This window comes from Aplysia californica, unplaced genomic scaffold (genome assembly GCF_000002075.1).
Source record: "Aplysia californica isolate F4 #8 unplaced genomic scaffold, AplCal3.0 scaffold00652, whole genome shotgun sequence".
NCBI classification, from domain to species: Eukaryota; Metazoa; Mollusca; class Gastropoda; order Aplysiida; family Aplysiidae; genus Aplysia; species Aplysia californica.
In genome coordinates this window covers 134,475-149,474 of record NW_004797922.1, presented here as the reverse complement: position 1 = coordinate 149,474, position 15,000 = coordinate 134,475, and the positions used below count along the sequence as shown (strand labels likewise).

Here is a 15,000-nt window from a genome sequence, read left to right as displayed (position 1 = left end):
GGATTATACAGGGTGCTCAAAGGGGGATATGGTCGGTTTGCTAGTCAGACTGAGAGCGTAAAGCGGCTATCGCGGCACAAGCCGATGGCGTCCGACTCGTCGCCTTGTACAGGGTGCCCACCACGGCTGCATCCTATACGTTCTTATACATGTACTCACTCTTGACTCTCTAGACTGCATCCTATACGTTCTTATACATGTACTCACTCTTGACTCTCTAGACTGCATCCTATACGTTCTTATACATGTACTCACTCTGACTCTCTAGGCTGCATCCTATACGTTCTTATACATGTACTCACTCTGACTCTCTAGGCTGCATCCTATACGTTCTTATACATGTACTCACTCTGACTCTCTAGACTGCATCCTATACGTTCTTATACAAGTACTAACTCTTGACTCTCTAGGCTGCATCCTATATGTTCTTATACATATGTACTAACTCTTGACTCTCTAGGCTGCATCCTATACGTTCTTATACAAGTACTCACTCTGACTCTCTAGGCTGCATCCTATACGTTCTTATACAAGTACTAACTCTGACTCTCTAGACTGCATCCATACGAGGTGATTGTCTCCTTTGTTCCGACACTCGAATGCGGGCGGGCATTGTCATGGAGGAAAAAGAACAAAAACTCTTTCCATGGTCCACATTTGGTCTGACTTGTTAAATTCTCGCTGTCGGTACTTTCATTGTTTCAGTACAGGCTTCAGAGTTGGCAATGGGCGGTTGGCGGGTGCTCTGGTGTGGTTTGCTTCTTCTTTCCTATCATCAAACATCTATCGTCCTTATCTCCCTTTCTTCTTTTTTATGTTTGTTACTCTCTTGTAACACCTCTAATCTTCTGGCGCTCATATGACCTTATGCAGTTGCGAGAGCCGTAAAACCTCTACTAAAACTAAAACTAAGTGTTGACAATTTTACTCCACGTGATATAACTTCTATGAGAAGCACGCCATGAGGGTCTCAAAACACGGTTGCCATGGGGGGTTTTTCGGCCGATTTCTCCTTTTTTTAAATTTAAAAATAAAATTTGGGGGACGTAGGGTGTCGCCATTCCATTGAATGTCTCTTTGATAGTGGTTATTTCAATAATGGACCTATGTCTGTGGGCCGTTTGGTGGGTGTTTGGAGGGCGCACTAGTAGGCCTACCTCTTTACTTTTCCTCAGTTGTTTCTGCCGGTCTGTCTGTCTGTCTGTCTGTCTGTCTGTCTGTCTGTCTGTCTGTCTGTCTGTCTTTTCCCCTGCACTTTATGACCGCTGTTGCGTCGATGTGTTTCTCTTTACTACTTTTCTCAAACGAACCCATGTTTCCTCATCTCTAGTTATAGTGAGTCTTTCATAAGACATTCCGTCTCTTGTGGGTGGTTGGCGGGTGCTCTGGTGCTGTCTGCTCCTTCTTTCCTTTAAAAAATCTATTGCCTCTATCTCCCCTCCTTCTTTTTGTGTGTTTGTTACTCTCTTGTAACTCCTCTAATCTTGGGCATTTATACTACCTTATTGTGTTGCAAGAGCCGTAAAACTGTTACTAAAACAAAACAAATTTCTTCTCTTCCACGGAGCTCCAACAGCAATACACCCTTACTTCGCCCCCCCCCCCCCCCCCCCCCAGGGCAGTGCCACAGACGAAAGTGTCTTTAGGCCATTCCCAAAGGGGAGACATTAACATGATGGTGATTGGTCTTTTGCGCAGTAGAATTGTAGATGGGCTGATTTATCAATGTCATGCTCATAACCGTGCCGGAACAACATAGGGGGAACTGCAGTTTTTTCTTTCCTCATCGTTACTATCGTCATTTCTCCTCTACTTCTTTTGTATGTTTGTCACTCTCTTGTGACCCGCTATTTCTTGGGTGCCTTGATAGTCAAACAGACTTTGTGCTGTTGAGGCTAGTGAGATGAACAGAGTAAGTCTGATTCCCCGTTCGGACTTCTCTGTTGGCATCCACCCTTTGGCGCTCATATGACCTTATGCAGTTGCGAAAAAAAATGGTGAAATGGTATGGGGTTTAACGCCCCTATCAACACTATTAGGTTATTTAAGAGGCGGGACCTCCTTGTTTAGCGTCCGTCTCCGATAGGACCGATCCAAGTGGGAAATTCGTGTAAAATGTCTTTCCCAGGGACACAACGTCGGGCCGAGCTGAGGCTCGAACCCCTAAACCCGCATGCAGTTGTAAGCGCCATAAAACCTTACTAAAAACAAACAAAACAACCTTACTTTCAGTCTTGTGGGCCGGGGTCAATTGCTTCGGAACTCAACGGGCACAGACGAACTTTGGGAAAACCAATTGACTTAACAAGGTCATAAGCACTTCCGTGACTAACCTGAACCTCCAGTTATACTGCGATTTCATTAAGTGAATTTCGCCCGTTAGCCCTTATCACTTCTCCAACTCTAGCATTTTTTTGTTGTTAGAGGTGCTGTTGTCACTGCTTGAAGCTGAAAGTGGACCGGGTCGATGGTTTTCTGACAAGCACGTGGATATGACATCTTCCTATATTTCCGGTCTATTTTTCCAACGTCTGACTTACGTATACAGTGCTGGAATCTAGAGTTTGGTCCTTGTAAACACTTTGGAGCGTCTTACGTGAAGAGTTTGTGTTGAAAAGTACACGTGCAAGTACTTGTGACCCGAACGTCATAAAATTGCGTGCACAATAATTGTGAGAAAAAAAAAAGAAATAAAAAGGCGCACAACTTGCCTTACTTTTTGTGTCCACCTCTTTTCCAGAGTGGGGGTCTCGGTCCGACGTTGTGTTATTGGGAAAGACACTTTTCACAAATTTCCCATTTGGTTCAGTCCTTTTGGTAATGGACGTTTTAATCGGAGGTCCCGCCTCTTAAGTAGCCCAATAGTACTTTTTAAAAGTTTTAGTAGAGTTTTTACGGCGCTCGCAACTGCATAATGTCATATGTGAGCGCCAGCCGATAGTGTTGATAAGGGCATTAAACCGTTAAACGTATGTCATTTCGACATTTTTTTCACCAGACATGTCAGAGTTACAGTTCAAAGAGATAGTTTATAACTTTCAATAACTAGAGGTCTTGTATGACCCCAGTTAAAACTGAAGCTCACATGACGTCATGATAATGTATTCGGCGAACCAGTTCATCCCCTTTTCAATTTTCCAGCTCAGTCTCCTTGAGGGATATATTATAGATACTCTGCTGACCTTTAGGTCCCGCTTCAAACAGGGTCATTCATTTTTCACATTCAGTTGAATATTATTATGATTTATCGATCACCCGTCCAAGACAATCACCTGTACAAATAGACCACTTCCCATTTCCTTCCTCGTGTTTTTAAAAAATATTATTTAAAAAAATAATATTTAAAAACAAAACAAAAAACAAAAAAAACAAAACAAAACAAAACAACCCCCCCCCCCCCCAAAAAAAACCCCATATATGTATGTATTTGTGCATGTATTTATATATGTATGTATATATAATTATATATGTATGTATGTATGTATATTACCTCTTGTACCTTCGAAATCGGAACTTAGCTGCCTTTAGGCAAGTGGCCATAAGAAGTAGGAAAAACGGTTACCTACGTAAAAATCAGTTGCGCTGCGTATTGAAGAACCAGCAGCCGACTCCCCCTGAAATCTAGCAAGGGGATGCAAAGAAGAAAGAAGACTACCAGAAACAGCAACAGGTGGTGTTCTGTACAGGTAGAAAGTTGTGAGCCCTTCACGTAATGAATACTTTTATCCCTAGTATGTCTTTAGTTGACAGTTATCATTATGAGATACCAGTTGAATGTAGAAGGGTCTGAAGAGTTTTGATAACCGTTGAAGAATGCTGAGGGTGGTTGAAAGGCGCCACTGGTAGGTCCTATTTTTTACTTTCCCTCTTTTGATTTTGCCTTTCAGTTTTGCTTCTTCCCTGCACTAAATAACAGCGGGTGGTTGGAGGGCGCTACTGGTAGTTGCTAATTCTTTCCTTTCCTTCTGATGTTTCTGTCTGTTTGTCTTACTTTTCCCCACCATTAGATGGCCGTGATCACGTCGATATGCTTCTTGTTACTCAAACAAACCAAACAACATTATTATGTCCACGCCCTGCTCTGTACTCCATCTCAGCTACTCAAAGAGTCTGTAATCTTCTCACCTTTATCTCTATATCAGTCTCCTGATGTCTTGACGGGGACGAGACGATACAAAACTCGAGTGAGATAAGATGCTAGACATGAGTGTACGGCTGTCACTGCAACGTTTATCAAGAGTGTGATAACGGATATATACGGATATTGTACTCCACTCTATCGTAACGCCATGAAGTTCGGACAGGTGGGACATTATTTAGATACGACATTGCGAGTTTGTGCCCTGTGGAAGGATTCTGTTTCTCTTGGATCATTTTTTTTGACATTTACATCAAATCTTTGCTGTTTCAGTGAGGTTTTTTGTTATTTAGTATTTTGTAGTATTCTTAGCATTCTTTACTGGTAGTTTATGTTTGGAAGACTTTCATTGTGTGGGATTTTAAGCTGCTTTGAGTTTTTCGTAAGTGGTCATGTTGTCTGTAATATAATGATATAAAGTACATATATAAAGCATGTGATGCTTGTCTGGTCACCCCAAAAGAAATGAACAATAGAAAAACAAAACAAAACCAACCAACCGACCGACCGACCAAACAACCAACCAGCCAACCAACTAACCTAACAAACAGACAAATAAACAAACAAACGAACAAGCAAGAAATAAAACCCATGCAAGCGAACAAACAAAAATAACAAAGTAAGAAAGAAAGCCAACTAACTGAAAGCCCAAGAATCAAAAGAAATTTCTCCACATTAATGTAATCTATTTTTAAAACGAAGTGATTTATTATGATTAATAGATTGAATTGATATCACCCTAAAACCAACTACTGGGTGGTTGGAGGGCGCCCGTGGTAGGTCCTTCTTCTTTACTGTCCTTACGTTGTTTCTGTCTCTGTCTGACTTTACCTCAGCACTAAATGACGTGGGTGGTTGACGGGTGCTCTGGTGTGGTTTTCTCCTTCTTTCCTATCAAACATCTATCGTCCTGATCTCTCCTCCTTCTTTTTTATGTTTGTTACTCTCTTGTAACACCTCTAATCTTCTGCACTTATATGACCTTATTGTGTTGCAAGTGACGGAAAACTCTTACTAAAACTAAAAATGACTATGATTGTGTGGATGTGTTTCTCTTCACTCAAACAAAAAAATAAACCCAAATAACCAAAACTTGCGACTCTTTCTTACAGCTGTTGTTGAGCTGAACTAGCCGGCAGTCTTCCCAGTGACGGAGCGAGTGTAGCGGTGGGCGAGGACGATTCTCTCAGCTGTTTCCTTATTGAGAGAGAGAGAGAGAGAGAGAGAGAGAGAGAGAGAGAGAGAGAGAAAGAGAGAGACTCGATCCTTGAACCATGGCCACCCCTGGCCCTGTGCAGAGCGTCAGCTCTTCCTCCTACTCCAGTGCGGGCCACCATCATCATCAACGCCAGCCGGTGGTGGGAGATAGACGACAGTGAGACCAAGCCTCTGCTGCCTTCCTATGCAGACGTACAGAGAAAAAAGAGGGAAGCTGAAGGTAGAGAATACTCTCTCTGTCTCTCTCTCTCTCTGTCTCTCTCTCTCTCTCTCTCTCTCTCTCTCTCTCTCTCTCTCTCTCCCCCTCTCTCTCCCCCTCTCTCTCTCTCTTTCCCTCTCTCCCTCTCTTTCCCTCTCTCCCTTCCTCCCTCGTCCTCCCTCTCTCTCTTTTTCTCTCTCTTTCTCTCTCTCTCTCTCTCTCTCTCTCTCTCTCTCTCACACACTCTCTCTTCCTCTTCCCCCCCCCTCTCTCTCTCTCTCTCTCTCTCTCTCTCTCTCTCTCTCTCTCTCTCTCTCTCTCTCTCTCTCTCCCTCTTTCCCTCTCTCACTGGTGGCGGGGAATGGGCAACGTGAACCCTACCGGAACTACACGGTCACAGGCCAGTTAGGTTATCCAGCCTCATGAAAACCCCTTGTAGTGTACCCACCTATCCTCAACATGAATGGCCCCCTCTCAAGGTGGGCAGGCAGTCCACAGACACCCCAGTCTACAATGCCATGACAAAAAGAACAAAACGACTTGCGAGCTCGGACATCGAAAATCGTTGATTAAAAACCATACATTTCCAGTTTCCACAGACTCTCAAGCTATTGAAATCACTAAACTTTGGCAGCCATTTTCTTGTTGATTTTACCTCTCACACTAGGCGATACCACCTTCAATCGCTGATATTTCAACTTCTGTTTATGATCGATGGATTTTCTTGTTGTTGCCAAATGCAAGATAGATAAATGTGCTTCAAGATGATATTAATAATTCTATATACCCAAAACGTTGACCAGTGCCTGATCCACTACACCATAACATAATATTTGAAATCTGATTCTCATGACACATCGTTTTCTTAGAATTACAAAGTTTTATCTGCTCAGTACGTAGTTTTGAGAAATTTGACATCAAAAGTTTTGAGTTTCATAACATGTCAAACTTTTTCAAATGCAATTCTTTGAATATCTTGATAACGATTGTGAATAATCTTACGATTTTGATAGAGCAGATGCCAAACATTTGGTTTCTGACCTCGTGGTCTTTGTTATTCAAAAACGATTAAAAATGTCAGATAGAGCAGAAGGAACATTTGGTTTCTGATCTCATGGTCTTTGTTATTCAAAAACGATTAAAAATGTCAGATAGAGCAGAAGGGACATTTGGTTTCTGATCTCATGGTCTTTGTTACTCCAAACGGCTAAAAATGTCGGATAGAGTTTTGTAATTCTATTAAGGTAGCAACATATGACACAATCTGATTCCCCTTGCGCTGACCTCGACAGCAGGAGCGGGATGCATCGCGACTCGCCATGTCCTGGCCCTGATGGCTTTCCTCGGGTTCGTCAACGTCTACTGCCTCCGGGTCAACCTCAGCGTGGCTCTGGTTGCCATGGTGAACTCCACCAGCGACAGCAACACCACCAACAGCAACGAGTGCCCGGACCCCGATGGAGGCAACTCATCCTCCAGCTCAAATGTAAGGATGTTTTTTTGTTTTTTGTTGTTTTTCTTTTTTCTTTTTCTGCCCCTTTATATGGGATGCCCACTACGGATGGGATCGGCCGATCGGGCCGATCGCCCTACTCGATCGCCCTACTCAATCGCCCTACTCAATTGCCCTACTCGATCGCCTCAAAAACAAACGTGTTTGTTTTCAGTTTCAGGCGATCGAGTGTCGGGCGATCGACCCGATCCAGCCATAGTGGGCACCCCGTATTACTTTACACCTCTTTCTTTTTTCTTTTTCTGTCCCTTTACTTTATAGTTCTTTCTTTGTACTTTTTCAGATTCTCTCTCCCCCCCCCCCCCCCCAGCCCACCCTCTTTTTTTTCTCCTCTTTTCCTCTTTCTGTCTTTGTCTTTCTGTCTCTCTACGTACCTCTTTCTTTTTCTCCCCGACTGCCTGTCTCTTTGTCTTTCTGTCAGTTTCTACCTCTTTCCTTTTCTCTCCCCTTCCCCTTCCTTTTGTGTTCGAAAGAACCCAGGTGATTGTCTTGGGCAGGTGCGGGTGGTTGGCGGGTGCTCTGGTGTGGTCTACTTCTTCTTTCCTATCAAACATCTATCGTCCTTATCTCCCTTTCTTCTTTTTTATGTTTGTTACTCTCTTGTAATTCCTCTAATCGTCTGGCGCTCATATGACCTTATGCAGTTGCGAACGCCGTAAAACCTCTACTAAAACTAAACTTGGGCAGGTGGCTGTGAGAGCAGGTTCAGCTGTACTTTTCTTCTTGACACCGGGCTACCTGAGAACGACAAAATGTCAGTTGTCAGTGTCAGTGTAACGCTGTGCTTCTGTTCACTCCTACAACTCCTGGTGTCACACTTTTATAAGTGGGTGGTTGTCGGGTGCTCTGGTTTGGTTTGCTCCTTCTTTCCTGTCAAAAATCTCTCCTACCCCCCGGGGTGGTGCTACTGACTGAAGTGTCTTTAGGCCATTCCAAAAAAGGGGGGGGGGGGACATTACATCTCGAGTTCTTATGCACAGTAGAATTTTAATTGTAAATGGGTTGATTCATCAATGTCATGCTCATAACTATGCCTGAACTGCAACAGAGAACTGCTGCTTTTTCTTTCCTAATCCCTACTTTCGTCATTTTTCTCTACTACTTTTGTATATGTATATCACACTCTTGTGACCTGCTATTTCCAGTGTGCCTTGATAGTCGAAGCAGACTTTGTGCTGTTTTAAGCTAGAGAGGTGAGCAGAGTAAGTCTGATTCCCTGTAAGGATTTCTTTGTTGACATCCACCCCTTGGCACTCATATGACCTTATGCAGTTACGAGCGCCGTAAAACCTTGCTAAAACTAAACACCTATCCTCCTTGTCTGTCCTCCTTTTTTTGGTATGATATTCTTGAGTGACATTCTAATCCTTGGCACTTGTATAACATATTTGTGTTGCAAATGCAGTAAAACTTTTATTAGAACTGAACTACTATACTAAAGCTTTCTTGCAATTACATATTTACATCATTCTTATAATAATTAACCACATTATGTTGAGGTAAGTACACAAGTTTAGAAAACAGAAAGGTGCTGCTGTCTGCAGTAAGTTGTAACATTTGTGATAATTGGTCGCTTTTAAGCACAAGGGGGCTATCCCGAAAAATGCTGTTTTAAGAAAATCGATGGTAACGTTTTTGCCCCTTGTTCAGTTTCTTTAAAAGACAAGGAGAGTTTTCTCTATAACCAAACAAATATACACACAAATGACACCAAACTTCTCCTATAGAAAGGGCAATGCCCATTTTTGGTGTAGGTCAAGATTTCTGGAAACCCCCGAAATCTGGGTTAGCCCTGTTGTCCTTAAAAGCAACCAATTTCAAGTTGCTTGCTATTGTTTCCTTGTGGTAGCCAGTTGGGTGGACAACTTCTCTTCCACCATGGATGTTAAAGGCCATCATCATCAGTTTATATTGGACCAAAAAGTTAAACCTGCTCTAATTGCCGCCTGTATAAGACAACCACCTGTCACCTGTCTAAGACGATCACCTGTATAAGACGATCACATGTCTAAGACAATCACTTGTTTTTACTTTATAGTGTCATTGTGTAAGACAGCCACCTGTATAAGACAATCACCTGTATAAGACAATCCCCTGTTTTTACACTGTAGTGACACTCTGTAAGACAGCCACCTGTCTGAGACAATCACCTGTTCTTACACTGTAGTGACACTCTGTAAGACAGCCACCTGTCTGAGACAATCACCTGTCTGAGACAATCACCTGTATAACACAATCACCTGTATAAGACAGCCACCTGTCTGAGACAATCACCTGTATAAGACAATCACCTGTATAAGACAATCACCTGTCTGAGACAATCACCTGTATAAAACAGTCACCTGTATAAGACAATCACCTGTCTGAGACAATCACCTGTTTTTACACTGTAGCGACACTCTGTAAGACAGCCACCTGTCTGAGACAATCACCTGTATAAGACAATCACCTGTATAAGACAATCACCTGTCTGAGACAATCACCTGTATAAGACAATCACCTGTCTGAGACAATCACCTGTATATGACAATCACCTGTCTGAGACAATCACCTGTCTGAGACAATCACCTGTCTGAGACAATCACCTGTTTTTACACTGTGACGACACTCTGTAAGACAGCCACCTGTCTGAGATGACAACCACTTTTCTCCTCTCCAAGGGGTGGCCGTCTTAGACAGTTTTGACCCTGTTATTGTTATTATTGTTGTTATTATTATTATTATTATTATTATTATTATTATTATTATTATTGATACTATTATTATCATCATTACTGTTGTTGCTATTATTATTATTATTATTATTATTATTATTATTATTTTATAATCATTATTATTATTGTTATTACTATAGATTATTATTATTATTATTATTATTATTATTAATATTATTATCATTGTTATAACTATAACTATTTTTATTATTATTATTATTATTTTTATTATTATTGTAATTATTATTTGGTATTGCCCCTCAGATGGGAGAATTTAACTGGGATGAAGAGACACAAGGCTACGTCCTGGGTGCCTTCTTCTACGGCTACATCGTGACTCAGCTGCCTGGCGGCTGGCTGGCCTCCAAGATCGGCGGCAAAAATCTGTTTGGCTACGGCGTTCTCTGCACGTCCCTGCTCACTCTGGTGACGCCCGTGGCTGCGCGGTACAGCGTGTACCTGTTCATTGCTGTACGAGTGCTGGAAGGAATTGGTGAGGTACGACGATGGGTCACGTGCTCCCCGCTCCCCCCCCCCCCCCCCGGTCTCCTCCTACCGCACACCACGCGTACACACATACACACGCATGCACGCACTCACATGCATACACACACATACAAACACACACACACATATACATACACACACTCACACAGACATGCATACACGCATGTATACATGCACCACACACTCATGCATGCTCGCACACATGCAGACATGCGCATACCCACACACATGCTTACTCACAGGTTTTCACGCACGCATGCACACATGCACACATATACACATACACATATACACACACATATACATACACACACTCACACAGACATGCATACACGCATGTATACATGCACACATATACACATACACATATACACACACATATACATACACACACTCACACAGACATGCATACACGCATGTATACATGCACACATATACACACACATATACATACACACACTCACACAGACATGCATACACGCATGTATACATGCACACATATACACATACACATATACACACACATATACATACACACACTCACACAGACATGCATACAGGCATGTATACATGCACGCACACAGGCACGCAGGATTGCACATACACACACGACGCATGCACTCACGTTTTCACACATGCACACACACCCACACGCGCGCACACACGCACACGCGCGTACACACACACACGCGCACTCTCATATACCTCACCCGTTTGTTTCTTTTTTTGTTCATTTAACTAATGATTATTGTAAATGTGGGTGTTTGGCAGGCGGTGCTCTGGTGTGGTTTACTCCTTCTTTCCTGATGAACTTCTATCATTCTTATCTCTCCTCTTTTTTTTCTGTGTTTAGTACTATCTTGAAACACCTCTAATCTACGTTACTTATGTGGCCTAATTATGTTGCAAGTGCAATAAAACTCTTACTAAAACAGACAAACAATTGTTTAGATAGAAGATATTATATAGTCATCATCACCATCATCACTACTTTTCTCACCCTGGATCAGGATATAGATGACAAACAAACACTTTCCACCTTTCCCCACCCTGGGCTAGCCTCTTGATTTTGTTCCATGTTTTCCCAGCTATCTGTTCATCGTTCTCTGTGACTGTTATACAGTAAGAAGATGTGACTGCAGCGCAAAGTAACAAATTGAGTAAAGGTCTTGTTCAGGTCTCTCTTCTTAAAAAAAGTTAAAATCACCTTTGCGTGCCACGGCGTTACCTCATTCGGGACGCAGGTTTTGGACCAGCTTTGCATCTAGAGACACGCGATTTTGGGTCAACTTTGAAAGTCTGCCATTTATTTCACTTTTAATATTTTTAAAGTCTGTTTTCACTATCTACACATTCGACATTTGGACTTTTCCTTAGATCTAAGCCAATTTGCCTAGATATAATCCTAATCTTGCCAGGACCCCTACAAAAATGGTGTGAGACCCCCCCACCCTCAAATTTTTCTCCCTCTAAGTTGACAGTAACGAATGCAGAAACAAACAAGATAAAGTTACAACACAACTACAATGCAGCCTACAGCACACCACAACACAATTTACAGTCAAAATACTGTGAAGAAATAGTTCCGGTCACTGCAAATAGTCCTTCTTTGTATAGTACTCCTCGAAAATCAGTGTCTTTGTTGCCTTGACTGCCTTCACAAATCGCCATAAAAAATTACCAAAAAACAACGCTGCATGGTCAAGGGTAAATAGATACAAAATAGAAATGGCTTAGCAATGTCAAACAAAAGTTTTTTCCCTGGAATACCTTGATTTGTGCTCCCACAACAGTTGAGAAATGTAACAGACGTATATGTCCGATGCATCTCCATCGGAGCTCAAGCCTATTGGACGTATACATCCGATGCGTCCGGAATGAGTTAACTCGGTGGTGGCTGCAGTGTGTCCTTGAGCAAGACTTGATAACCCTGACTCAAAAACAGAGCGCTGCACAGTGGTAATCAGCAATCATCATCATCATCATTATCGCTTTTTTCACCCTGGATCAGGGTATAGGCAATGAACAAACACTCTCCACCTTTCCCTATCCTGGGTGAGTCGCTTGATGTTACTCCGTGTCTTCCCACTTTACTGAACATCCATTTCTGTGACTCTTCTCCTAGTTCCATGCGGTCTTCCACGTGATCTTTTACCCTGTGGGTTCCAATCTAACACTTTCCTTGTTGTGCAGCTGCTTGACTTCCTGAAAGTGTCTCCAATCCATCGACAATGCCTTCTTCCCACCTCCTCTCTGACTCGGCTGTCTCGTTCTTCTTAATACTTCCTCGTTGGTGATCCTGTCTGTCCATCTGATCTTCAGTAGCTGCCTCAGACACTTGTTCAAGAAAATGTGGATCCTCTTTATGCACGTCTGAGATGCGTTCCATGTCTCACATCCATACAACAGTGGTGATCAGCAATGGCATGTTTGTAAAATTGTCTGTATATTTATGTGATATTGTGAATGGTTGAACCTGACCTAGCGGTTTCCTTACCAAGAGAATCACCTGTACGAATGACCACTTTCCATTTTCTCCCTTGCTCTTCTTTTTCTTTCTATATTATAATGTCACTGTCCGAGCCATTAGTTTGTCTAAAACATCCACTTTTGTCTTTGGCAGTGAGAGGCTGTTGTATACAATTTGACTGTATGTGGTAACTTTGATAAAATATTCTGTAAATGTAGATTTGTGGATTTGGAGTTTATGTGTGCATGTGTGTGTGTGTGTGCATGTGTATATGTGTGCATGTGTATGTGTGCGTGTATATATGTATGTGTGCATGTGTGTGTGTGCATGTGTATGCGTGCATGTGTGTGTGTGCATATGTGTGCTCATGCCATCTTAATCTTAGTTTGCCTTTGTGAAGGGAATAAATAAAGTGGATTTTTATTTTTTCATTTAAAAAACTATCCACAGGGCGTCACTTTCCCAGCCATGCACGCTATCTGGGGTAACTGGGCCCCGGTGTGGGAGAGGAGTAAGCTGGCTGCTTTCACTTATGCTGGTGAGTCGATGGATCAGTATATTAGGCCTGCCAACTGTTCTGAATTTCCTGGGACTTTCTTCTCCGATTTGGGAAATTGATAACCGTATCATATTTGCAGCACCAAAACTAGTCATTTTTTACCTAATTATATTCATCTGTAATATTAATTGTTTCTCAATCGGATGTTATAACCTTGTGTATACCTGATTGGATTCTTGAAAAAGCTGGCAAGCGTGATGTAATGATGATAGAAATGCTGTAAATATCACTGTCCGATGATGACTCAAGTATGTCATTGAAAGCCGAAAGTACTCCAAAGAGTTTAGTATACACTCATTCCCTTGTGATAGTGTGACATTATTTTTTACTTATTCACTTTTGTAATGGCTTTGGCATTGGTCTATTGACGTTTGTGGTGTAATGTTCAGGCTCTTCATCTTTTGCACAAAAGACATGAGTTCAACTCTCGCTTTGGGATGAGTATTTTGATCAAGTAGTCCTGTATAATTTTTTTCTGAGATGCATTTTCTGGCTGAGCCAGGGTATGTTGTTGAGTGGGGATAATATGGCTCTTTTCGTCTGTGCAGACGGTCAATTTAGCTTAAGATGGTCTCAAGGTTGTCTTTATCCAGCTTCTTTCATGGCTAATTCTTCCTATGTTTGAAGCGCAGATTCTGTTGCAGTGCTTGCATGTCAGTGTCACAAATCATAGATCATCATAGATTGAGTGGGGATATGCGCAAAATAAATGCCATTATTATTGTTATTATCATTATCATTATTATTTTTATTGCTGTTGTTGTTCTTATTATTATTATCATTGATATCATTATTGTTATTATTATTATTATTATTATTATTATTTCTATTTTATTTCACTATCATTTATGATTGAGGCATTGGTAATCTAATGGCCATGCTATCGGTCTTCTAGTGTGATGCGATCAAGAAGAATGAGAAGCAGGAGAAGATGAAGAAAAAGAAAAAGGCTGGTAGACGTGTCAATCTCTATCATAATCTCCCCCGTCCCGCCCCCACTCCCGATCGTGGGTGTGTCATGATCAGTCTGTATATACAATTTTACCTTGTGGTGTCTGTGGTTGAGTGGTTTGGCTCGTGAACTCTTCAACCGTAAGGTCATGGGTTCAGATTCCATCAGGGACACAACGCTGTGTACTTGGGAAAGGCACTTTACACAAATTTTCCTCAGGTGGGAATGGGTTGTTGTTGTTGTTGTTTTCAAATCCCTTTAGCTACGAGCATTTCGCTCTTGGCAGCGCAATGCCTCCCTCAAGTAACCACATGTCCTTGTCATCTGGTCAACGCCAGAGTAGACCAGGCTTTGTAAGTCTGTAGGTGTATGTAGGAGCCTGCGTCGAAGAACTGCCAGGTTTGGGCGGTGAAGGAGAAGATGTTCAACGGTCTCCTCGTGGTAGTCACAGTGTCTGCAATGGGGTTCCCACATGGGGTTAATATTCTGTTTATGTGGTGGGAATGGGTATTTGGCTATAGACAGTGAAAGGTCATGTCATTTTGCTAGTGTTTGAGCACTCAATCAGCTGCTTGCACTGTATGCTTCCCGAGAAGCTGAGAATGTTTTAGAGTGTTGTTGTGTCAGCCGGGATAATAGAAGTTTGAAATCGCAGACAGTTTTGCTGTACAGTGGGGATGTAATTATTATTATTATTATTATTATTGTTGTTGTTGTTGTTGTTGTTTTT

At 42.0% G+C, this 15,000-nt stretch overlaps 1 protein-coding gene and 1 long non-coding RNA gene across 2 annotated transcripts in view; both read left to right on the top strand.

Annotated features, from left to right (window-relative positions):
• LOC106013095 overlaps nucleotides 1–5,373 on the top strand; it is an 18,210-nt gene extending 12,837 nt beyond the window's left edge. Inside the window, exons 2-3 of the long non-coding RNA XR_001185237.2 lie at nucleotides 4,143–4,304; nucleotides 5,251–5,373. This is a non-coding gene — a long non-coding RNA (uncharacterized LOC106013095). The remainder of the gene's footprint in view (nucleotides 1–4,142; nucleotides 4,305–5,250) is intronic.
• A 120-nt stretch (nucleotides 5,374–5,493) lies between these two features.
• The window catches only part of LOC101862530 (sialin), a gene marked incomplete in the record, with an annotated part of 21,461 nt that continues 11,954 nt past the window's right edge, over nucleotides 5,494–15,000 (top strand). Inside the window, 4 exon segments of the mRNA XM_013087884.2 lie at nucleotides 5,494–5,576; nucleotides 6,851–7,041; nucleotides 10,047–10,280; nucleotides 13,210–13,292. Coding sequence (XP_012943338.1) covers nucleotides 6,889–7,041; nucleotides 10,047–10,280; nucleotides 13,210–13,292 — 470 coding nt within the window.